This window comes from Exophiala dermatitidis (genome assembly GCF_000230625.1).
Source record: "Exophiala dermatitidis NIH/UT8656 unplaced genomic scaffold supercont1.2, whole genome shotgun sequence".
In the NCBI taxonomy this organism is placed as follows: Eukaryota; Fungi; Ascomycota; class Eurotiomycetes; order Chaetothyriales; family Herpotrichiellaceae; genus Exophiala; species Exophiala dermatitidis.
The window spans coordinates 276,863-300,325 of record NW_008751647.1 but is presented as its reverse complement, the minus strand read 5'-3'; the positions used below and the strand labels follow the sequence as shown (position 1 = coordinate 300,325).

The window sequence follows — 23,463 nt, the reverse complement described above, 5'->3', positions numbered from 1 at the left end:
GAAGAGCGGAAAAAAGCAAAGCAAAGCAATCATGTACTATAGCCTTGTCATGTCATGTCATACTTAGACCAGTAGAAAACCTTGAACATCGCATTATTTCCAGCGCGTTTCATTGCACAGCCAGTGCCGCCATCAATCCCAGTCTAGTATTCTCGTACGGCGTGGTAAAAAGGTACGATGTCAATGTCCAACATCTTCTTTTCATCGCCTCCCGCCTCTTCTCGATGCGAATCGCACATTTGGGCCTTTCCCCCGTTTCGAGACGCCACTTCCACCGCGGAACTGGGGTCGGCTCTGTTTGGTCGATGCATTGCCACTCCGGTTCTTTTCCACACCCAGCCCTCGTCGCTGATTCTTGGGGTCTCTCTTCTTGGCACCAGGACTGGTCGACCCGGAGCCCTGCATGATCTGTCTTGCCACTTCTCTGGCCTCTTCGACATCGAGATCCATCTCATCCTTATCGCGCTGCCGGGCATCTTGCTTCGCTTTCTTCTGCATGCCCGATTTGACTTTAAGGCGACCCTTCTGGCCACGACGGACTGCATCCGCCCCTGACACGGCATCGAGGTACGCGTTGATGGAACTGTCTTGGCCCTGTTCAGCGGCGCCGGAGCCAGACATGTCCACGTCCACGTCCACGTCATCGTCATCATCTTGTCCGCCGAAAACGAGCTTGCCGTCCTCATTGACCTTGGCCTTTGTCTTCTTGCCTGCTGCTGATGCTTGCTCGTGCCGCAATCGCCCAAGCTTTCTGGTCGAAATGCTTGCCATACTCCTCGGGTCCAGCAGGTCGAGAGGCTCGTCGTCCTCGTCCTCCTGGCGGATATATTGCTGATTGCGCCTCTTAGCCGCACCCGCATTCTTCTTGAACGCAACGCCGGACATGGTGTCGTCTCCATCAGAGTCACTTCCGTCACCACCTTCGATCTCCGAGTCGTCGTCTTCTGACCCGTAGACAGCCTCATCAAACTCATTGTCATATTTTTTGCTGCCAGACGGCTGCTGTTCCGCATCTTCGTCATCTTCATCCGCATCAGTGCCCTTCTTCTTGCGCCGGGCGCGTTCCCGTCGTTTTCGGATGTTCACAACCATCTTTCGATCATCGCCGCCGACCCAGCTTTCGACCTTGGCAGCGTCAAACCGTCTCAAGCATCGATCCAAAATGCCCTTGACTTTGGCCCTCAAACGGCCCTTGTTCTCCTTACTCCAGACCATCAGACCGGGGACTATAGTCGACATCCTCGGTTCCAACATCTCGTTCGGAAGAACAACCACCATGACCTTCACAAACCCAAGTACGGCGCGTACAATCTCTCGGTTGTTTGATTGCAAGAACATTGTGACTGTGTCGACGAGCTCCTCTTTTGTCTTATCGCTCAGTTGCCTATGGTATTCAAACAGCAGGCGGCTGAGAGCTATGATGCTGGCAGCAACCATGTGCGGAGCCACACCTGCCAATCCGGCACTGACCATTGTGAAGACCTCTTCCAGGTTGGCGGGAGCATCGGGCGAGTCGTCGGGCATGTGAGGGACCAGTCGATTGCGGATTACCGTGCCCGGCGGATTAGACGGGTCGGAGATCTTGTTCGTCACGGCAATGAGAAGGTCGAAACCTGCAGTCCGCGCCTTTTCATTGCTCTCCTTACAAGCCAGCACCACCTCGCTGAGAATGCTGGGAATGAAGTGCAGGTCTGTCACGGGAAGGAACGAGATGAGCGTCTCGATGGCGACGATGCGGTCACGCCGCGCAGGAACGGGAGTGGACTCAGACGTCCGCAGAATCAGCTGTTGCAGTTCGTCGTTCCGAGCTGTAAGCGCCTCCGCCCCTGTTTTTGACGTGGCTAGCCTGGGTATCAGTTTGTAGGCTTTCTTAATGAGCTGCGGATCGGACTTGAGTATTGCTGGGTTGGTCAAGATGTTAGATGAAATGGCGAAGAGGTCGGCAAACGTTGATCGGGGAAGGTGAACGGAGAGTGCTATGACTAGATCGAGCAAGGTGTGAGACGTGGGTGGGAGTTTGTTGGCTGAGGCCTGATTCGGCTCTTTCTTGGGCGGTTGCTGATCTGGCTTCGGCAAAGCATCGTTCAGCATGGCTGACACTCTCTGAAAGGTGTCAACCAAATCCTTCTCCGGCGTAATGCTGAGATAACTGTTGATGCATTGCAGTATGTACGCTCGCGTCTGTGGGAGCGTTTGACTGTAGACGTTGAACAACACAGCCAGAAGGTTAGCGGCAAACTGAGCCAGGTGCTGAAGGCTCTTCTCTGCATCTGACCGGGAAAGTCTTCGTTCCAGCAAAAGGACATCATCAGGCAGGTCTGAGGCTAGGAGCGCTTGATTGGACTCCACCAGATTCTGCAGCCCTCGGCATACGTCTGGACGTAGTTCTGTCTGCTTGTACAGCAGATTTGACAGCAGTTCGGCGAATGCTTGGTCAAAGGCAGTCGGTAAGTCCAGCGGAAGATCACAATAACCAGGCAGAGTGGCCCAAACCTGTTGAACCACAGTCTCGTAGATCTTGATGTCCATCGTCTTCTCGGCGTTGCCGTGGTCGATAATGCGTTGATACATGGCTTCACTGAGAGGGACCAGCTCGCTCTTGAAGTGCCCGAGATTGGTATTAGATACGTGATCACGTAACAGTGGTAGCAGCCATGCCCGTCCTGGTTGGCCTGGCTGGGGTTTGATGAGATTATGTGGGAGCACAGTCAAGACCGCGCCAGGGCCTAGATTGCGGACGGCATGACCGAGTACCTCGTCGGCTTCTTTCTTGCCCTGGAAGCCATCATTGCTTCGTAGTTCACCGATCGCCTTGACAATACCGAGCAGAAACGGGTCGCCACGCCATCTCAGAGCATCGAATAAGGCGGAAAGAGTGCCGAAGACCTCCATCCATGCCGTCTGGTACTTGATCGATAGGAGGCCAAGGGCCTTGGCGGCGATTTGTTCGAGTATTTTCTCATCATAGACCGATGGCTCCGCGATGACACTATCCGGAATACAATTGGCGAAGAATGACTTGAGGCATTCCGCCGCGGACACTCTGATGTTGGGAGATGGACTCGTCAAGAAGGACGCTACTAAATCGAAAAGCTCCGGTAGCTTTGCAAATGTCTCTTCGGGCTCCACCACAGCGAATGTGCCATAACCCCTTGATAAAATGGCAATCCAAGGCGGCAACAACTGTGAATCGTTTTGGGCAGGCTTCAGCTCGACAATGGCATCAAGCAGCCGTGGTAACTTTGAAGACGACACTTCATCCTGCATGCCTTCGAAAATCACCTCGAAGACTTCAAAGGCACTTATCACCAGGTAGTCATTCCGTGACCGCGAGATGGACAGCAATAATTCGCATAGTGATTCGATCTTCTTGCTCGGCCACCCACCAGAAGCCATAGCAAGCGTCTTGGTGAGTTGAAGTGCATGGATGACGGCGGGTTCGAGGCTTTCATCACCCCTGCCCTTGTGGCGTCGTGCTCGGGTCACAGCATCGATGGCATTTTTGAGGTTGTTCTGAGCCGCGACCGCACACAGTTCCGCTGCCGGATGGTCGATCGCAGGGCCTGGCGGAGGGTTCTTCAAGATATTCGTCAAAGCTGCCTGCGCCCGCTTTCTTATTTTTGGCCTTGAGTCAATCGCCAACGCCAGAAGAGCCAGGACTGCCTGTCGAGGACTTGTTTGATTTTGCGGGAGACTCCATGCCGCCGAATCCTGAGCGATCAACAAAGACTCCAGACAACCAATGGCGGACCGTATGAGAGGTGCATTTGTCACAGACGAGTCTAGATAGGGCGCGAGGAAGGATAAGAGAGTACTGAATTGCGATCGAAGGAGGGCTTGCGGGACGTGGGAGGTGACAATATCGAGCAGGTATACAGTGGACACTACCACCTCATTGTCGCTACCATTTCCGTCCGCAGCGGAGCATTGCTTCAACAATGCCAGGAGGGCAGCGAAATACGCGGTGGCGGTACATTTCGTTTTCTGTTCGTGGAGGGTTTCTTCAATAGAAGACAAGACGACCGCAGTCTGGAACGGTTAGAAGAGAGTCTTTTCCGACGTTGGCAGGAACGTACATGTTGTTGACTCTGGAGATTAGGTGACTTTATCTTGGCCAACTTCTCCTCCAACGACATCTTGACGGGCAACAACATCTGGTGCGCCGTAAGTCTGACTTGTTACAACTCTTTGTCTCTGCAAAAGTCGAGTTCAACTTGCGCTGGCAAGTAATTTTGTCCCGGCAGAATAAATTATCCTTCACCGCCTTTGTCCGCTTTCAGCCTCGTCACGTGCATCCGGCCAGGCAAGGCTGCGCCCAGGACAAAAATCCAACACCGTCTGAAGTTGGCCATGGTCACATTTGTTCTCCCGGAGGATCTTGTAGATAGCGACATTGGTGCTGTCATGCTCGACGGTGCACGTTATCTTCTAATCTGAATATCAGAGCCTCGCGCATATCAACCACTATCCTCGCCAGGTGGTTAACATTTCACTGTGACGGTGTCGCCAAACAGAAGCCATGTGCCTAGGTGCCATGGGTCTCCTGTTGTGTATGACAGATGGAACGTGGACATCTTCAGGTGTAGGAGCCTTGATTCATTAGGCCATCTTCTTACTGTTTCACAGCAGTTCAAGCCACGTCACTAAACCAATACTTTATAATCGGATCTGCTTTCATGCCCAGGGCCACCTTGCGGAAGTATGTTCGTGTCTGCGGAATCGACTGCAAAATCAATACAGCGTCCTTCTGGAATCGACCTGACTTACTCTTCCGTTGGCCACTGCATACTCCATCAATAGCTGATAGTTGTTGAGTATGGCCTGGGCTCGTTCTCGTCTCTGCCTTTCAGAATAATCCTCTTCCTCCGGTTCTTTCTTAGGCGTGTCCTCCCGTTCCCTACTGGGTTCAACCCTCGTGGCGTCCTTAGAAGGGCCACCTGTGACTCTGGTGATATTGAACATGACTGTGCAGGCGGAATGCTTCTTACCTGTGGGGGTAATAGAAGTAGTTGTACGACAAAGGTGTCATCGCATCTTGATGGGTTGCTTACTAGTATTGTTCAATAGGGGCAAACCCGCCGACACGTGACATGAATACTGTACCAGGTGAACTGGGCATGAGACGCCGTATACACAATCTGGACGACATAATGGTATCAATCTTGTTTATTGGCATGTCACCATATAAATACTTAATGGCCGCTCGCAAGCCGGTCTGCTCAGTCCAAAGTGGACACCGCCTTGATTCTTCCCTCATGATCAAGACTTGTGGCAAAATGCGTTTCCGGTTCCGATTCCTTTTGGCGCGACATCTATTCTGCCTGCCGCTAGAAGTCCCGCCGCTCCTTCACGTTGAGTCGTTCGCCGAATACACCGGGAAAAGTCGTGATTCCCTTCTTGGTCATAAGGTTTGACAAAATCCAAAAGCAATAAACAAGGGCCCGTCCCAAACCAGGTACTCCATGTCCCACCAAATCCGTTTCCCAAATTCAATTCGACGCCAGGGTGCTGTTGCCATGCCGCTAATTTGAAGAACCAACAAACATCTGTACACTCCAGTAGATAGGGGAGCTCGACACGCAGCCCGGATATTATGGATTAGGTTTTACAATTGTCCACCAGGCTGTTCTTGGGCCACGAGTGGCCAGTGTTGGACCTGCAAAGTCATGTTAGTTCCTGATCAAACAACCTCCGAGACAGGACAACTTACCAGCTGGTGATGTTCGGATTATGATAGGCGTTGTAATGGTTGCTGATGTAATTGGTGGTGGGATAACCCTCGGGATCGCAGGTCATTTCGCCATCATCATCTTGGTAGATACGGATATAGTCCACCCTCATGATGGCCGGCATAAGTGGAGCCAATCCGGTCAAGTTGAGAGCAGAGAAACCCGGAGACATGCCAAAATTGACAATGACCGACATCGGTTCTTCTGGGATAACCCGTTGAGCAACATTGCCATTCGGTCCAAGCGCTTGGCCCTGAAGCCGCCAAACAGGATCCGATCCGACAAACCAGGTGATGTCTCCCTCGGCGCCTGGCGTGTATTCGAAGGCGTACGTCTGATACGCGTTACCATCGTACCATTGATTGTTCAGATTCGACAGCCCTGACACTGCCTGCTGAAACGGGCCACCTTTGTAGGTGTTCATCTGCGTGACTGTGAAATCAAAGACCTCCACAAACTCATAGTTTGGCTGATACCAAACATCAAACGGAGCCACCTGGAAAGACTGTGATACCACGCCAATTTGGTTGCCCGCTGCATCGAACGGCGCCACACTGGCTTCGAGTACATCAATTTCGGGGGCTGAGCGCGACTTGCCTGGAGAGGGGTGATCCTCCCCAGCACAGGTACAGGCTGGTAGACGCATTCCAGGCAGATAGTTTATGCCGTCCGGTGAGCTTTGGTTGGCTGTGATACCAGCGTCACACACATCGGCATAGGAATATGGCCAGAGCCCATCCGTAGTCGATGCATAACCAGGCCGTCCTAGGTTGCCCATCGACCAAAAGCCAGGCCAGAAACCGACCGTATCTCCGCGGCCGGGAAGGGATATGCTAGCCTCCAGCCTGCCACCTTTAAAGCACATTTGATTCCATGATTGGAGCATGCCCGAGCGGTAGTTGAGACCATGGTTTTGAAAAGCGTCGAACCGCAACTCCAGCACACCATCATTTGTGGTAGCGGCATCCGGATCATACCATTCCAAGTCCTTAGTCACACCATACCAGATATCCGCGGCAGTCCAGTAAGGGTCGTCGCCGTCATAAAAGGTTCGTCCTGGGGTTGAGAACTCATCCGAAAAGACCAGGTTCCAGGTATTGCCATGGTAGTCTGTTTTCGTTTTGGCCGATGCAGGAGTGTTGGGGTCAATAAGCCCGGTCCGAATGTTCTTGAGTAACGCGATCTTGTCCGTGGTGATGCACCCGATATTGTCCTTGCAGGGGTCGGCGGTGTTGGTGATCTTTTGCACAAAGGTTCTGTGAAAGTTGTCAGTACGCGGCAAAAGTCAGCGGAACAAGGAAACGCACAATACTGGATAGCCTATAAACAGGACTAATATCCCTATCGTAAGCAGGGCCAGGCCACCAATGTTGATAATGCCTCGCTTGTTGAAAATGTCACAGTCACGTGGCTCGCCGTTTGGATCGGGGTTGTGCAAATAGTCGTCTTTCTCGACGTCTTCGGGAAATAGAAGCAGTCCGGCGGATGGAAGAATGTTATACTTTTCAGAGACAGTCTGAGTGTTGACATCATTGTCATCGCTGCCAGCTCTTGAACCGGGCCTCGACTGACTTGAATCCCGAAAAGGGTTTTCGAACCCGCTGCGATCAGATTCCCAACTCGAACGTCGGGACGAGAAACTCGAAAGAGCAGGCGATCTCAGCGGAGATTGATCGTCTCGAAAGCGGTTCGGTCGGCTTTGCGAAGGTGGTAGTAATCTCTCCGCAGAGTCTCGCGGAACGTCAGATGCGTAGACATTCTGTAGTTGTGATTTAGCTGTCGAGGGTCTAGAGGTTGTAGGGACGAGCGTCCTCGACGACCCATTTGCATCGCTGTTGAGAATGTTCTCTTGTCCCGAGTTCAGGCGGATGTGTGGTGGTACTCGCGGCGACGAGGAGCTGCTGCTATTGCTTTGGGACGACATTATGGTATGGCGATCGCCCCGTCGTCAGAGAGATCGATCGCCAATTCGCGTGACCCGTCGTTGACAACCGTGATTTTTCGGCGAGGAGATCCGCCACCAAGCCAGAAATTTGCTGGATGGTTGTATTCAATTGATTCGAGATACAAAGACCAGGAAAAAAGAGGTGCGGTATGAAGATGGCTGACGGGAGGTTGCGGGACGGAGGAATAAGCAGCGTCAGTCAGGCGAGGACTCGCTGCATGCCACCGAGGCTGACTTCGATGAAGAGTATGGAAAGAAGCGAAGCTGGTTGGAGACGTGACTTATTGTGAGAACTGGGTGTATTCGTAGTAGCTGAGGCCGCAAGGCAACTCGACTCCTTTCTGGCCGGCAGTGAAGAGAGAGCTTTTTGCCGGCGAATGGAGACCAGGAGAAACGGTGAAAATGGCCGGCGAGAATGGTGTATGCGAAGTAAGTGGATGAACGAGTGGAAGCCTCTTTGCCTCAGGGTGAGCAACGGATAAAGAACGTAAATGGCAGGGCAACGAACATGCTGGATTGTGTTTGTTGGTGTTGGTGTTGGAAAGTTGAGTTTCGAGATGCAGATGCAGATTCAGGTTCGTGATCTGCTGGCAACTGGCAAGGAGTGTCAGTGGACAACCACAGCGCAGCGCAGGCGATGCCGCAGGCCGGTGGCAGGCGGGCTTTAGCGACTAGCACAGGGGGGGCACTGGCAGTACCTGGGTTTAGCAGCATCCGAGCACTGGCCCTGCTAGTCGAGGGTTGAGCACCACTTAAAAATGGGCGTGGCTAGCCTACGACAAGCCGGCAAATAATAAAAAGTACGGTATCCAGTAAGCACGGGAGCTGGCGGCGGACCTCCACTGGCAGTGCAGCTATTAGCACCTACAATATTACAGTAGTAATTTATAGTAGAACTTGAAGGGGGTTCAGTTTAGGGGACGCCTCCTAAACCTAGGCCCACCTCCGCCTGGCTCAATTTCCAAGCTACGGGCTTCGTTTGCGGTCGCTACCTAGGTAGGGACAGTACCTGGGTTTCTTCTTGGTACTACCACCTGCAACCCTGTCCTCGAGCGGTGATCAGATGCATGTGGGTTTCTTTCCTTTGAAAATCCAGGATTCGCGCCGTTAAGGACTTCTATAGAGCTGCGATCAGCGCGCGACTCAAACTGCGTCCGCCACATTGCGAGACGAGAACCTTGGAAGACAGGAATCTCAGTCCTCCAGGTTGTACAATTGTTGGTGGAGGTACGCTTCAAGTAGAGTGTATCGGACTCTAGCCGTTCATGATTCGGGAGGGACGAATCAAATAATGCTCTTGCATGGTTGCCAGTGACCTTTGTTGTGTGTGTCCAGCCTCAATCAGGCTGCAGGTGCCCGGGTTCTTTGTTCGCCTGCGCTGTGCCTGGATGGCCCTCCTGCGCCCTCTCCGGCGATAGTGACAACAACACCCTCCTCGAGCCCGCCTTTCGTCCTCTCTGAAGACGCGTGCTGCTGCACCCCAGGCCGGCCGGAAACTCTACATCGTACAGAATCTCGTATCTTCTACGGCTCCCACACGGCACTGCAAGAGCATTCAGAGCCCGAGCGAACTCTGCCACCGGGCTCGTCCCTCGCTGATCATACCAGCATTCTTCACACACAATTACTTGTAATAACACAACTGCCGCATACAGCTCTCCATCAGACATCTTCTGCAAGGTCATCTCTCGGAGCGGGTGCTTGTCGCAGATGGTACTACAATGTACTGTAGCTTTCAACCCACCGCACCGAGCACTACCATATCCATATCATTTGCCCCACGAGGTCCAGATTCTGCTCAAGAAGGACCGGCGGAGACGCTGGAGCGATAGGCAAACAAACAATTCCAACGCAAAACAGCGACCCAGGGGGGTTGACGCGTCCAGTATGCTCTGTGGCGGCCGTGGCACCGCATTGCCTCGAAGATGTCGAATCATGGCTTGCAGAATGGGGCAGACACTCCATCAGCTGGATACCGGCGATCCTGCAAAGCAAATCTGACACCAATACCCCCTTCCGGGCCTCCACCATGTCAAACTAGGGTTCAGAGACCATTGGCCCCGATCGAAATGGAACTGGCCTTCCACTGGTGAGAAATCACACTCCATATGTCAGGTTTCTCTTGACGCCTTGTTGGCTGCTATTCTTAAATTGCGCCAGAACCTGCCAACCGTCTGGTAATATTATTGTGTCTTTCTCAGTGTGTGGTAAAGAGGCATGATGAGCGCGAATCATCTCTCCACCACAAGTACTGGATTCAGAGACATGCATGCTGCGCCTGTTCGCCCAGCCTTGCGACGTCCAGGGGAAATCGTCCAGCCCTCCGATCTTGTTCGATTACTCGCGTTCACGGCAAGGTGAGTGCTTGGCCACGGAATCAAAAACCCTTTGTCGAAGTCTGAGCCACTACACCTGGATTCCCCGGGGCAGATAACCACTTTCGGGCCGCCCTGTCCACTTCCAATTGGCCGATATAACTGTTCAACTTTGTCTGAACAGCGCCGCTTTGTCTCCTCGACATCATGATCCTCATTGTTTGTGCGAATATCACGCGACTCATGACATCTCGACGTTGCTGATGCATATCATAACTTCTGCTGCGAGACCGAAGCTGTGGTGGCAAGACAGTACACGCAGATGGTCAAGGTACAGTTGCTTTTCCTTTCCCCTGTCCTTCTACGGAGAACCTCATACCCTGTACATCGGACTTCCCAAGTGAACCAAACCCCCGTCAAACAAGGCACTCCGTCCGATTCACTATGCTTGTGACCAGTCTAGGCTATCTCATTCGAAGACGGTCATCGTCACCAAAGTGATGATAACCGCTCCTACCACCTCGATGCCTTATACCTTGAATTGGCAGCTAGGAACCCTTCACACGACACATCCTTGTCACCCCGGTTTCTATCCATAGTTCATGGTTCTCTCAGCCTCCTGCGTGCTGTCCGGAGGAGGCTTGGGCGAACGTCCTCAGTCTCCGCGCGGGTTCCCAAGCTACAGGTAGAAGAGCTTTCCCGATTCGATTTCACGGGTACCAGGTCCCTGCCGCTCTGATTTCGTTCCTGCTGTGCAACCTGAACGAGGAAATAAATCGCCAATGCGATAACTACCTGTTAAGTCCCAAGAGAACAGCACAATACATGTGCCCTAACATGCATCATGCCATCACCCATATTCAAGGAGTTCTGAAGCATCGTCCCTACAACGCGGCGCCATGCAACTGTCCCTACTCCTGAAAGGGAGCCTCGGTCTTTCGCTGTCGCTGTCCACTGGTGTTTCCTAGCGCTCTTTGGTGCCTGCGCTGCCATGGTTTCCAGTGACGGCTCTGATCGGTATTGCCATACGCGCGCGTGGACAGGAGAGCAGAAAATTAAAGTGTGACCGGGGAATGTGAAAGGAGTCCCTCAGTAGTCGAGTTTGTTGTAGCACTCATGTCTCCTTGAACTACGTCTTGTTTCGTAAATATAAATGCATACACAGTTCACAAGGCTGTCGTCCAACCCGCCAGACGGTGGTGGCCCGGTTAGATCTCCTAGTCTGCAGTCTGTTCTCACGGCCACTACTACGATCCTTGCAATGGACCTCGCTATTGCCGGCTGTTGTATTCGTTTGCCCTGAAGTGACCCCATGGTCGACGGCCCGAATCAACTTTTTGCGCATGGCGAAGGTCTTTCGGTAAAGCAACTGCACTGGCGTCCCCGATTCGTCTTCAAATCTCGTGAAATAGACCACTACCCGGCCGTCATACTACAACGTATGGGATGAAAACCAGCCAAGTTTCCTTAGATACCTAGGTAAGTATGTATGCTTCCCGCCACAGTATTAGAGGGATAAGCTGTCTAAACAATTGTGTATTTCCAACACTACTACCTAGCTTTCCACCGCCTTCACATACACACCGACCAACATTTTCTCGCCCAGTGTCAATATATAATACTCTGCTCTCGTCCGACTAATTTCGACCCTGTACACCTTGACTTTCAGGTTCTGTTCTTTTGCGGCCTGACTTACCCGCTCAATGATATCCTTATATTGACCCCGAGGATCGAATTCTTCAGCTGACAGTTCTTCCACCGCGCCGGCGGTCTGGCCCTTTGCGCCCAAACACTTGCGGAACTCCTCTGCATTCGGAAGCTCCGTGCCTGCGTAGTTCAGGGCGATCGGCTGGAATGGCTCATCTGTGTCCGACGTGTATGTCAGGTCCGAAGGCAACGACTTGAGGGAGGCTGGTAAGGCTTCGAGTTGGGATGTAGTCGAGGTCGTCGGATCGAGTTTCGTCCGTGCTTGCGAGGTCGATGGCGATTGTTCGTGGCTGTGGCTTGGACCACTAACGTCGGCGTTGGCTTTCTCTAGGAAAGCTGTGTATGAGGCGTCGTCGGCCATGGTGCGGCGGCGAATGGAGTGGATGGGTAGATAGAGAGACGACGGTGTTTGCTGTAGATGTGACGATGGCGACGTCAAGAATGGTAGAATAGCGGATTGGTGTTTGGAGATTCGGACTGCGGAAGAGAAGCGTCTGATGTTGGCTCTGAGACTCCTGGGTCTGAGAATGGTGAGAGCTGAGTACCAGGCTTTGGTAGGCAGATGTGAAGCCAGGGTTTGATGAGAGCTGAGTACCAGGCTTTGGTAGGCAGGTGTGAAGCCAGGGTTTGATGTGCTGTTGTTCTCAGGGCTCCTGCTATTAGTGCCAGTGCTGGCTGTTGCAATTCTGCCTGTTGTGCGTCGTTTTCGCTCTTCGAGCAGCAGAGATGATGCTGGTGGTTCAAGTTCGACGGTTGTAGTGAACAAGCGTCTTGCTACCTAGTAGTAGAGGCGAATCTCGTCCGGAATCACCAGGAGAATTGACAGAAGGAAGCCTCAAGATGATGGGAGCAAAAAGGTGTCTTGCAGTGGTGGATTGGAACAAAGTGCTGCGAGTGCACCAGATGCTGCGTTACTGGCAGTGACGTAGTTCCGGCCACGAACTTGAACCTAGACCATTGCAACCAGAGTTGCACACGCACGACATCGAGACACAAACTCCATTCAACACCGATGAGGTACTGCAGATACGGTACATAAGCCTCCTTACCTTGATGGAAGATACTGTGGCCTCAGTGGAAGTCATAGTGGCTACCGGAAGACTTCGCCTTCTCCCATATACTGGCTCAGAGCCCGCTTGACGAATGTGTTCGGTCCTTGCCTAAAGCAAGTGAGCACGAGTCTCTGGTGGAATTGAACCGTAGAAAATTAGGATGCAGTGGAGGTGATATGCATAGAACGCCTAGGTACATAGGTCTCGAGCAATCTGCGGCAATGTGATCAATTTCTACAGTCGCATCTTCGACATCCAGTTGCAGGAGACCACCGTCAGCATGACCTGAATGAATGAATGGTTGGGAAAATCCTCGACGGGATCCATCCGGCTGATATTTAGCACTTGTGAACATGGAAGGTCGGGAAACGCACAAGACACCCGCGGGCAACCCGCTGTTACTGGCCTCTCATTCGACTGGCAGGAAAACCATACGAGAGATAGCTCAAGAGTAATTTTGATGCATTCACTTTTTGTCATTTCCCCAATTGAGCCATTGCTATGCTACTAGTTCCATCTCGGAAACTCGAGGACGGAAGATTGAAACAGTATGGTATCTTTCAGGGGTTTTGTTCAAGTTCGACGAGACACGCAGAGCATGAAATACGTCTCTTGAGAAACTCCAGCAACTTCATCACACCAGCAAGCCCAAATCCACGCCCAAGTCCATTTACGACGAAGCAACGAGGTCCTTCTTGAGCGTACCCAAGAATTGTCTCTTCTCTTGAGGAGTCTGGTAGGCGCCGTGGCCGAACTTGGACGAAGTGTCAATCCATTTGAGCTCGACCTTCTCGAGAGCCTTGCGGGAAGTGTGGGGGAACATGGATTTTCGGAGGGTGATGACTCTCTTCTTGACACCAGGAACGGAACCCTTGACGAGCACGAAGTCGTTCTTGATCTCACCGTAGCGGACGAAGCCACCCATTCTGCCAGACAACGTCAGTTTCAAGTCCGTAAGAAGATAAACACGGGACCAAACTTACGGTGTGATTTGCTTGTTGACAATATCGAAATCGGTGGCAGCGTTCTTCTCGTCATTGCCCTTGCCGATACGGTAGACCTTGTGGTTCACCGAGGTACGGTGGTGGTAACCGTCTTGACCGGCACGGGCGACCGTCCATTGGACGTGCGAAGGATGCCAGGCACCGATACAAGCGACCTTTCGCAGACCCTTGTGAGTCTTTCTGGGCAGCTTCTTGGTTCCCCATCTGCTGGTGACACCCTGGAAGCCGTGACCCTTGGTGACGGCGATACAGTCGATCATCTCATCCTGCTCGAAGATGGTGTCGATCTCAACCGGCTTCTCGAACAGACCATGGCCGAACTCGACCTTGTCAGCGATGCTGCCGCCGTTAATCTGGATCTCCATCAAGTGCGCCTTCTTCTGCTTGAGCGGAGTCTGACGGATCTGGGTGTGGGCGAGGACACGGACGACCGTGCAGTATTTCTTGATGCGCTCAAGCTCACGAGTGACTGAGGTCGACTTGTTCTCTGAGTACTTCTTGGCGTACTTGGTGAAGGCCTTCTTCTTCGATCGGTACCAGTTCTTGTAGAATCGACGCTTGAGCTCGTCGCCCAAATGCTCCGCCCACACGGTGGTCAGGGATCGGAGACCGCGAGGAGTCTCGATGTAGCCAACCAGACCAACGACAATCATCTATACCCCCGGTCAGCCTGCAATGCCCACTTCAGCCCAACTTTCATATCTTACCGGAGGTGTCTCAATCACGGTGACGGCTTCGACAATCTCTTTCTTGTGCATCTTGGCGCCAGGTCTATCCAAGTCCCGGACGATGGTGGTCATACCGGCCTTGTATCCCATGGCTGCGGTGAGATGGACTGGTTTCTTTGGGTCATCCTTGGGAAAGCTGTGAAATGTTTCAGCTTCGACTCTTTAAAGCGAGTCATGACTTCTAGAGAACCAACCTCTTGACCTTTCCTCGGTGTCTCGCAGCTCGCTTTCGGGGCAGGAAAGCAAGCGAGCCTGCGCATAGGAGTTAGCCACTGAAGGTTCAATGCGAACGTCTTGCAAAGAGGAAATTACCGTGTCGCGGCGCCTCGAATTTTCGGTGAGACCTGGAGTGAATGTGAGCAGGCGAACCAGTCTCGACGGTTCATTTACACTTACATCTTGTCGTTGTTGAGCGAGGCGGTCAAAGTTGTCAAGCTGGAGAATCCAAGTCCGAGTCGCACGGTCTTGAAAAAGCCTGGAAGGCTTTCGTGCGGGAGACCGATGCCAAGATTTGCTCTTGGCGTGGTTGTATCTCACGTGACCCGACTTTTTTTTCTCATCCTGCACTGGCAGTGGGCTTGCGTCCCTTGCAGCGTCTCCGCTCCACCATCTCAGGCTGGGTGGCTAGTACTACTACAACTACACCGACTACGAGTATATTACGACAACTAAGGTTATTACAGAGCTACTACCTGGTCAACATGAGCATTCTAAATAGCTATGTTTCATTCATTGCTAAGCAAATACATAATCATATACACAGTGCAGAAGGTATCAAACAATCGCTTTTCCAACACGCGACCCGCCTTTGTCAGTTGCCTCCACACAACCGTGAGGCTCAACCACCCGCAAGTCATGATAAGAGAAGGAAAGCAGGCTCGCATGAATTGCTGCAAGATCATGAAGCGTTCTCCGTCTTCGGGGTCGCAGATGGAGGAGGTTGAGGACCTCCAACTTGAGGACTACTTATCGCCTGTCCAGCGGCTGCCCTCTTGTCGTCTTCACTGTTGTTGTCATAGTCTTCGTCGACGTCCACTTTGCGTGCTGCCTGCTCAACATGCTCTTGTTGTGGCGCTTCTTTCGGGCCGTCCAATATCGATTGCATAGAGGGGATTTGTTGCGGAGGTAGACTGTAAGGGTTGTGAGCTGCCTCAGAGGGATGATAATTCTCGTTTGCCCGTCGTTCGTTCTCGCGACGCACTTCAGACGAGCTACGTCTGAAATGCTCCTTAGGGGTGGGCAGGCGACCTGGAGGACTGTTCCGACGGCTTGGATCATCAAGACGGGCACGGGTCTCCTCGCTAGCTAGCTTTTTAGATGGTCCCTGTTCACCCTCCCATTCCCGGGATCGCTTCATGGCAGACGGTGGCCGCTCATCACGTGCTGGTCCTTCTGCAGTAGCTGGTAGCGGTGGCGCGGCTGAAGGCATTCCATTCGCGATGCTAGGGAAGGGGCCCCCGGAATGGTACGGCTGTTGGCGGAATGTAGCGCCCGGCGACTGAGGATGCTCGTCCCGCAGAGGCCTCAACTCACTAGGGGGACTAAAAGGTCGCCCATATGGAGGCAGTGTTGTTCCGGGAGTGTTGCCATTAGTGGGTGGAGGAGGAGCTCCGCTCATGGTAGGAGATGGACGGACGCCGCCATTGAAACCAGGCCCACGGTCCTGCAGGTTGACCTGAGGCAGAGTCTGAGGGCCAGGAGCATACATCCCAGGCACAGATTGCTGCTGCAACTTAGGCGATGGCGATTGCCTTTTCCTGCTAGGTGTTTGCCGAGCTGAGTCATACGGTCGCGAGGCTTCCTGACGTGGGCTGGGCGCACGAGGAGGAGGAGCTCTCATGCTATCCCGACCTTCCAAGCCGTTAGGCTGCGGTGGTTGCTGAATGCCAGCAATGCCTCTTGTCCAATCGCTGACCCTGGCAGGGTCAACAGGAGCCTGTTGAGACTGTTGATTGTTTGAAGAAGGGGCTCCCCATTGTGGACCAGGAGGCACACCGACGCCATTTTGATAGGCCTGTGGATGGACATCTTGTGGCACCGGAGCGTTGTGCTGGTTGGGCCCGGTTTGAACACCGCTTCGAAGAAGAGCAAGACGCGCCTTGATGTGAGTGTTGGTAGGGTCAAGCTCCGCAGCTCTGGCGTATGCGTCGAGGGCGTCCGATGTTTGGTTGTTGCACGACTCGTACTGGAAACAATGTCAGCACTAGCTCTCCCGCATGCAGAAGGTTAGAGTACTCACCAAAGTTCCGAGGTCATACCACACTTCCGAAATGTAAGGGTTCAGTCGAATGGCACGCGAGTATGCATCTAGAGCATCACGGTATTGATTGATCTGATAATATAAAACACCAATAGAGCACCAAAATGTTGGATTGCGTCCGTCTCGGTAGACGGCTTGCTGGTATGCTTCATATGCTTTGGGAAACTTCTGTTGAGCCATATAGCATCTTCCGAGAAGGTACCAGCTCTGAGCATCTTGATTGTCTAGAAGCGAGTTAGTCGACCATACATGGGCATTTCCAGCGAGACACATACCTGAGCTCACAGATTGTTCCAGATACTCGATAGCTTGCTCCTGGCTCTGGTAGCTGTTGCTCTGCTGATGGTGTAACCAGCCAAGTTGTTGAAGAACCTTTGCGTGCTTCGGGTCTCTTTCCAACACGCGCCGATATGCAGACTTTGCAGCTTCGAACTACGCAGGGCTGTAAGTATGTTCCTTGCAATTCATCCGGAATGAGCTTACATCTTTCTGCTGCTCGTAGACATGGCCAATCTGGAACCAGATGTCTTCTTCATTCAGTGGTCGCGGTGGGTCATTAACAATGTACTTGAAGCACTAAACGAGGGTTAAGATGCCAATCACAGTGCAATCCGGACAAGGTAACTGACCTCCAAACTCTGCTGGAATTTTTGTTGCTGCTTGTATATTATGCCGAGTCTGAAATAGATCTCATTGGCCTTCTCAAAATCTGGCTGCATGCGCATAACTTGGGAAAAGGCTTCTTCAGCGTGTTCCAAGGAGCCGTATCGGTCGTATAGAATGCCTATGCCGTACCAGAGCTTCGGTTCCTATAGGGAGTCAGATGGCGAGCGCGTCATTGGTGCGATGTCGCCTACCTTAGGATCGGGTAAATAGTACAGGGCCTGTTGATAGGCGGTGTACGCTTCCTGTAGGTTGTCCATCATCAAGTAACAATGACCTAGTTGGCGGGTTAGCCAAGTCCACCAAGCGACGGGACCCAACCGTACCTAAATTCCCCCAAGCCTCGCCGTTAGCGGGCTCTACCTTGAGGATGTTCTTGAGATACTCCATGGCCTCTGGATATTTCTCCTTGGTGCGAAGGATGCCAGAGATCGCATTCAAGGTCGTAGGCGACCATTGGTTGTGTCGCAGAGCTTGTTCATATGCGAACAAAGCGCCTTCATTGTCGCCAAGTAACTCATTCAGTGAACCTGCGATCACGCCAGTCAGCCTCATCGTTCATGGCATACAATATATAATGCATAAACGTACCTATTCTTTGCCATGTAGATTCGTTGAGTTGTGCCAGTAATCGTTGTCGCTGCATGTGCGCGTCCACTGGAGCACCACCACCATTCATTTGGTTGAAGTGTGGCGCGTGTTGCAATCCGAGCACGCCCGGAGGAGAGGGATGAGGAACCAACGCCATCGTCACCACCTAGGCCTTGGTCTATGCTGACCCAGCCAAGAAATTGGGCAACGAAGACTCTGCGACGTCTATCAAAGCCAGATGAGGCTCAACCACCACGGAGTACCGGCTGAAGCTCAGCCTCGGGCAAGCTTTCACAACTATCCAACTCTTTGAGCTAACAGAGTTTGCTCGAACAAATGCAGGGCAAGGCTTGGGCCGGGAACTGTGGCTAGGCTTCGAGGATAAGGTTGGTGCGTTGCAACAGTTGCTCGGTCGCTACGGAAAGGCGGCAGGCTAGTCCGCCAACAGTGATGACTTGGCGAGCGCCGACGCAGAAAGGTGGAAACGTTGAGCGAGAAGTAGCAAAGGTTTGAGAGCGAGCAAGCAGCACAGCAGTCGGCGTGGTGTTGAACAAGAATGATGCAGAAGGGAGCAAAATGATAGGCAACACAACGGAGAAGAAGCCGGAAGAGAAGTTAGGCGACGGGAGATGGGGGATGGGGCCTTAGATGGGAGGGAAAGTTGATGAGATGGAACAGAAAAGCACACGAAGCGACTAAGGGTAGGGTTTCGGCCTGGTAGATCTCAAGTCCTGGGTCACTTTGACATCGGGCTAGAGGGGTGGCACTGGCACACGCTACCGCGACTAGTCGGACCTGGGCTGGGAATCATGGAAGCCATGCCTAACCGGGGGTTGTGATGGGGCGTGCTGGGTACCTAATCACGCCTACGGTTGTACTAGGTCACCAGGGCGAGTGGGAGCGAGTGGGTAAGCTTTAGGTAGCGGCTTGGGCCTCTCAATGCAGCGCCAGTGCCTGTGGGTGCCAGTGGATGTATGCGGCAATGGATACATGTCATGGGCGTCGGGGCGATGATGGATGCAGCGTGATGGGGATGGGTCTGGGCTAAGAGCTCCATGCAGCTTGAGTGGCCCGGGCGCACCGCCCACTGGCATCACACACTTCCTGCCGGCCGCACTACCTGGTACTCTTTCTACCAGGTACCACTAGTACTGGGAGTCGGTTGTGGCCAGTTGTGGAGGCCGCCTACGAGGACTAGCACTGCAGCGCAACGGAATGCAATGCTTCCAGTTGTCAGCGGGCAGCCACCGTGCCACCTGCGGTGCTGGAACCGCACTCCAGTCACACTGCACTGGCCCTGCAGTGGCCGACAATCTGTGCCAGCCTGAGTGACTGATCTGCCAGTTATTAGCCGTGGGTGGGTGGGCTAGGATGTGGATGTTTTTGGCAGGGGCAGCAACAGTCAGTCGGTCCGCCAGTTCTGTGGGTGGGGACTGGATGCCCTTGAAAGCCCTCACCTGAACATCTTGAACTGGCGGTTCACATCAACGTCCGCTCGGCCTCCACCATAGTGGCGTCCCCTCACCAAACATAAAAAATGTCTGTCCTGTCAGCTGGATACGGAGTTCTAAGCGCCTGCGATTTCCCCTGCTGCCGCTTCCCGTACGTGTTACGGCTACCACTGCCGCAGGGTCTCTGTTGGGTCGCAGTGTGCGGACGCGAGATTCCGTGTGATAGTAATAAACACCGTGCCCATCCGCTGTTGTTATATTCGTCTGAGGTGTCGCGAAGACTATATTATTCTGTCAAGGATTTTTTCAATCAAGCATATTTCGACGCTCTGCCTCGGACATCTCATCTGTCGCATGGCCAATTTTCCGCCCGGAGTTGTTTGCTGCCGGCGCTTTTATTAGTGTGCTCGAGGCTGAGGACGAATCTCAGACATGACCCCGGCCAGTTCGAGCTCCCTTTGTAAGGGTGCCCTGGCTGTTGTCCCTGCGCCGACGTCGGCGCTCCATTCACCACGCACCCATTTCTTGCCATGAGTAGCCAGAGCTTATATAAAATCCGCTCAATCTTGAGTTTTTCAGTCCTTGATGAGGCTCGTGAAGCCGAGTCGAACTACCTTGGTAGCCCTAATCAGGCCCGAGGAGCGGAGAGGCACGGGCCACCCTGTTCGTTCGACTCGCAATAATAATACCTAGTAAACGACGAATAGGAGGGAGGTGTCAGTGACGAAATGAAAAGAGCCCCTGTCAGCAGGAGCCACCCCTGTTGTTGGAGAAGAGGATTGACCAGGAGAAGGCGGCTTCTCGCTTGGTGCATGGCGCGCCGGGGCTTGTTCGCGCTCCATGGCTCAGCCCCATTCCGTGGATGCCTCCTGAGCTTCGCTCTCCACAGTCCAGGATACCTGGAAGGTCGCCTAGAGGCTTAGCTTCCCGTTGTCTTCCACGAGCTTGCTGCCAATCTTCGCCTGTTTCCAGAATCTGGCGCTGCGCGATGAGCAAGCGACCGGCAGAAGATTCGATTCCCAGCCAACCACCTCCTGGTCTCTCTGCACAGCTGGGTACAACTTATTGGACAGTAACTTCTCGTGTTTCGTGCCTCGACCTGGCCGCTCCGGATCTTTGATTGCGGCCAACTTGACTGGCAGGGCTGCATCCCCTGAGGTAGACGGACCTACTATGTATGTGTTATCGACGAGGCATCGACGAGGCGAAGCAGACAGGTTGGTGCCTGTTTCGTCAGCATGTCTCTATTTTCGCTTACCACCCAAGGGACGTTCTCTTCATGAATCCCATCGCTTGAGTTCCAGGCCTCGTCATTTCCGTGGCTCTTTCAGTGCGGCGAGGGACGGGCACTAGCGAGTTCCCTTTAGGCCTGGTGCTGCAGCCAAGGTTCCGGGCATCGTTAGGCCCTGGCACGCTCGGGAACTGTGGCTTTCAGGCGTCATGGGCGAACTCCGAATCAAACGGCCGATACTCGTGTTACCTAAAGACTCCACCTCTGATCCTGCCAGCCATCCGCCCCTCGCCGTGCCACAGGCGCGCCTTCTTAAAGCGTGACGTTTCGCAGGCTGGAGATGGCAGGGTCTGGTATGTTAGCCGGCAAAATGCTGTATCACGCTCTGGCCTGCATACCGAGGGCTTCTACCACAGGGGAGGATGGCATATCCGGCACCATGTCAAGGTACCAAAGAGATCAAAGGAGACGGATTTTGCAGTGATGGCTCCTTCTGCTGGCGAAACTCTACAGGCAGTCAAACAATAATATCGCTTCCTGGTGGTCGCAACCACCTAGGTGGCAACGAGGCTCATCAGGCTTGGGTGTGGTTACGTGCCAGTCTGCACTGCAGCCCGATCGTTCGCCCAGAACGGGGATTAAGCGGGAGCAGCCTAAGCGCAAGCTTTGTGCTTGTCACGTGAGCGACTCCCAGCGTTGACCCCATCACAAACAATCGAAATGAGGCGTATCTCGACAGGCAAATAATACCTAGGTACCTTTCCTGTAAGCTCTGACACTGGCAGCCGATCAATCGATCAACCCGTCTCTTCTGCATCACAAACACGCTTGGCTTGGCTGTTGACGTGAGTGACGGTTCTTGACATCTAGCTTCCATCCTTCATCGCCTGTCGCCTTGCAGCACAACCAAAGCATTGGCAGGTTGTACATTTAGTCAGGGAGGCCACGCACGGCGTCAACCCCTTGTATCACCCACACGGACTTGGTACAGATTCCGCTGTCATCACGATTTCGACAACTGCCTGACATGGCCACGCATGTTCCCATGTAGAGACAATGCTTCCGCTGGCCTCAATCCGCACCAAGAAGATATTTCGCTGCTATACCAATGCATCATGCACCTTTGCATCTTCACGTTTCGACTCTCGAAGCTGTCTCTCCCATTGCTCTCTGTACAAGCAGTCGAAACATTTCATGGGCCACAGTTGGTGAGACGTACTTCGGATGACTGCAGCTAGATTGGCACCCACCCAGGTTTCAGAGGACTTGTCATGCAGAGCTTAGTCGGTTGGCCGCATGGCTACCACAAACATGATTCTTCTACCCAGGAAACCGTGAGCGTGACCCGGGCATGCGGTACGACACAGTGCCTTCGAACTAGGGTACCAGCAGTCCCAGGCACCTAGGTGCCAGGCAAATCCGGCGGCTGTCCTATCATATGAGTGTCCACCGATCTCCGCGGCAGACATCCTCCTCTACCCTCCGCAGCACCCATGCAATGCGAGTTTGATTCCGTGCCTACGGTGTCAGCGGCTGTCTCGAGTCCACTGACTTGCAGGTACATGGTGGTGTGTATTCCGATGATTGTCGTGGCACAGCAGCCGTCGAAAGTGCTCTTTTTCCGTACGGTACAAGCATTGGTCACCGTGTACGAGGATGGAGGACATGAGACTTTGGCCTTACCCGCAGCTCAATCCGGAAGGAAGTCGGATTCGTGGCATGATTGAATTATTCGTCTATAAATCAGGAGGACTGTCCTGGCGACGAACCTCACCAAGAGCTATGTGGTAAGGGCAAGTTCTACTATATGGGAAAATGTCGGGGCCCAGATTGGCCGGCTCACCGTCGAGATCCGTTTGGGCAAGAGCTATTTGTCCATCTTTTCTGCAGAACCGACTGTTTGGTGCCTTAATAAGTTTGCATGGTCCATCGCACACACATGGCGACTGTGCATGGCAAATAGAGGAGCTTACGAATAATTCAAAGTGGGTGAGGATAGCAGGCGCCGATTTCATTCTCAACCATGTGGCTGCAAATGTGCACTTATGCTCTTCCGCTGCGTGTTTGCGGCAGTATGGTGAAGTCTTTTTTGGGCTCAGCGGCATGGTCACCCTCAATCTTGCTGGCTGGACCATGTTGCCCTTTCGTCAACGGTTTGGTCCAACTTTGGTACAGAATCTCGCGCAAACTCCCGGTCATGTGACGGTGCCCCGGCTGCGGATGCGACCGACAGCCGATATCAAACAGATGCAGGGAACATGGTCTCAAACATATACCTACAATATACTTGTAGATACGTGGTTGAAGCCTTGTCTCTGGCCACGCCTTGAGTCGAGTCTTTTAGTTGACCTTCAGATGCTTACTTACCTTTTGTATTCGCCCTGAGGCTCCTCGCCGTATCGAATTTCTCGGGCTATAAATTGAGTGTTTTTCCAGCTGCCAGGGTGGTTTGAATACGGTGGCCATTGCCGGGGATGTGGAACAAACTGATTTTCCCAGACATCGAGGCTCTACAGTTGTAGAGTGTTCACAACCTTAGCACTGCATGGCACACGTTCAATAGGATCACGTTGTATGTCTTAGTAGAAGATGCTTCGCCGCGAGCAAATATATCCGGGGCATATTGAACCCTACAAGTTACTGGTAGTATGCTAGAGCCGGGTGCTGCTAGTGGTAGGCGGCGGCGAAGCCTGCAGCGCGGCAGGCTCTCTGGCTGGCCCCTGCGGCTCCTCCAAAACATATTGTAATAATGCGCACGCCATGGGCCCTTGCCAGTGCAAGTGCAGC

At 53.1% G+C, this 23,463-nt stretch overlaps 7 protein-coding genes across 8 annotated transcripts; 1 reads left to right on the top strand and 6 right to left on the bottom strand.

Moving 5' to 3' along the window:
• Positions 1 to 201: 201 nt before the first annotated feature.
• Positions 202 to 4,136, bottom strand: HMPREF1120_01616 (uncharacterized protein; the record flags this gene model as incomplete). The annotated part of the gene is made up of 2 exons (XM_009155636.1): positions 202 to 4,029; positions 4,077 to 4,136. The coding sequence occupies 2 exons, from the start codon at positions 4,134 to 4,136 to the stop codon at positions 202 to 204; spliced, it is 3,888 nt and encodes a 1,295-aa protein (XP_009153884.1).
• A 595-nt stretch (positions 4,137 to 4,731) lies between these two features.
• HMPREF1120_01615 (uncharacterized protein) lies at positions 4,732 to 4,962 on the bottom strand (the record flags this gene model as incomplete). The annotated part of the gene is made up of 1 exon (XM_009155635.1): positions 4,732 to 4,962. One exon carries the CDS (start codon positions 4,960 to 4,962, stop codon positions 4,732 to 4,734), a length of 231 nt encoding a protein of 76 aa, XP_009153883.1.
• A 636-nt stretch (positions 4,963 to 5,598) lies between these two features.
• Positions 5,599 to 7,653, bottom strand: HMPREF1120_01614 (uncharacterized protein; the record flags this gene model as incomplete). Its single annotated transcript, XM_009155634.1, has 3 exons — positions 5,599 to 5,656; positions 5,711 to 6,985; positions 7,037 to 7,653. 3 exons carry the CDS (start codon positions 7,651 to 7,653, stop codon positions 5,599 to 5,601), a joined length of 1,950 nt encoding a protein of 649 aa, XP_009153882.1.
• A 3,891-nt stretch (positions 7,654 to 11,544) lies between these two features.
• On the bottom strand, positions 11,545 to 12,057 carry HMPREF1120_01613 (uncharacterized protein; the record flags this gene model as incomplete). Its single annotated transcript, XM_009155633.1, has 1 exon — positions 11,545 to 12,057. The coding sequence occupies one exon, from the start codon at positions 12,055 to 12,057 to the stop codon at positions 11,545 to 11,547; it is 513 nt and encodes a 170-aa protein (XP_009153881.1).
• Positions 12,058 to 13,418: 1,361 nt separating this feature from the next.
• On the bottom strand, positions 13,419 to 14,570 carry HMPREF1120_01612 (60S ribosomal protein L3; the record flags this gene model as incomplete). Its single annotated transcript, XM_009155632.1, has 3 exons — positions 13,419 to 13,674; positions 13,732 to 14,405; positions 14,460 to 14,570. The coding sequence occupies 3 exons, from the start codon at positions 14,568 to 14,570 to the stop codon at positions 13,419 to 13,421; spliced, it is 1,041 nt and encodes a 346-aa protein (XP_009153880.1).
• Positions 14,571 to 15,378: 808 nt separating this feature from the next.
• Positions 15,379 to 18,151, bottom strand: HMPREF1120_01611 (glucose repression mediator protein; the record flags this gene model as incomplete). Its single annotated transcript, XM_009155631.1, has 8 exons — positions 15,379 to 16,665; positions 16,720 to 16,964; positions 17,016 to 17,172; positions 17,224 to 17,316; positions 17,370 to 17,549; positions 17,598 to 17,680; positions 17,730 to 17,933; positions 17,995 to 18,151. 8 exons carry the CDS (start codon positions 18,149 to 18,151, stop codon positions 15,379 to 15,381), a joined length of 2,406 nt encoding a protein of 801 aa, XP_009153879.1.
• A 2,212-nt stretch (positions 18,152 to 20,363) lies between these two features.
• Positions 20,364 to 23,323, top strand: HMPREF1120_01610. 2 transcript variants are annotated; one of them, XM_009155630.1, is made up of 3 exons: positions 20,364 to 20,662; positions 20,712 to 21,441; positions 21,547 to 23,323. In XM_009155630.1, the coding sequence occupies exon 3, from the start codon at positions 22,492 to 22,494 to the stop codon at positions 23,059 to 23,061; it is 570 nt and encodes a 189-aa protein (XP_009153878.1). In that variant the 5' UTR covers positions 20,364 to 20,662; positions 20,712 to 21,441; positions 21,547 to 22,491; the 3' UTR covers positions 23,062 to 23,323. The 2 variants fall into 2 exon arrangements, with proteins under 2 accessions (XP_009153878.1, XP_009153877.1); XM_009155629.1 differs by having other exon boundaries at positions 20,712 to 23,323.
• The last annotated feature ends 140 nt before the right edge of the window (positions 23,324 to 23,463 follow it).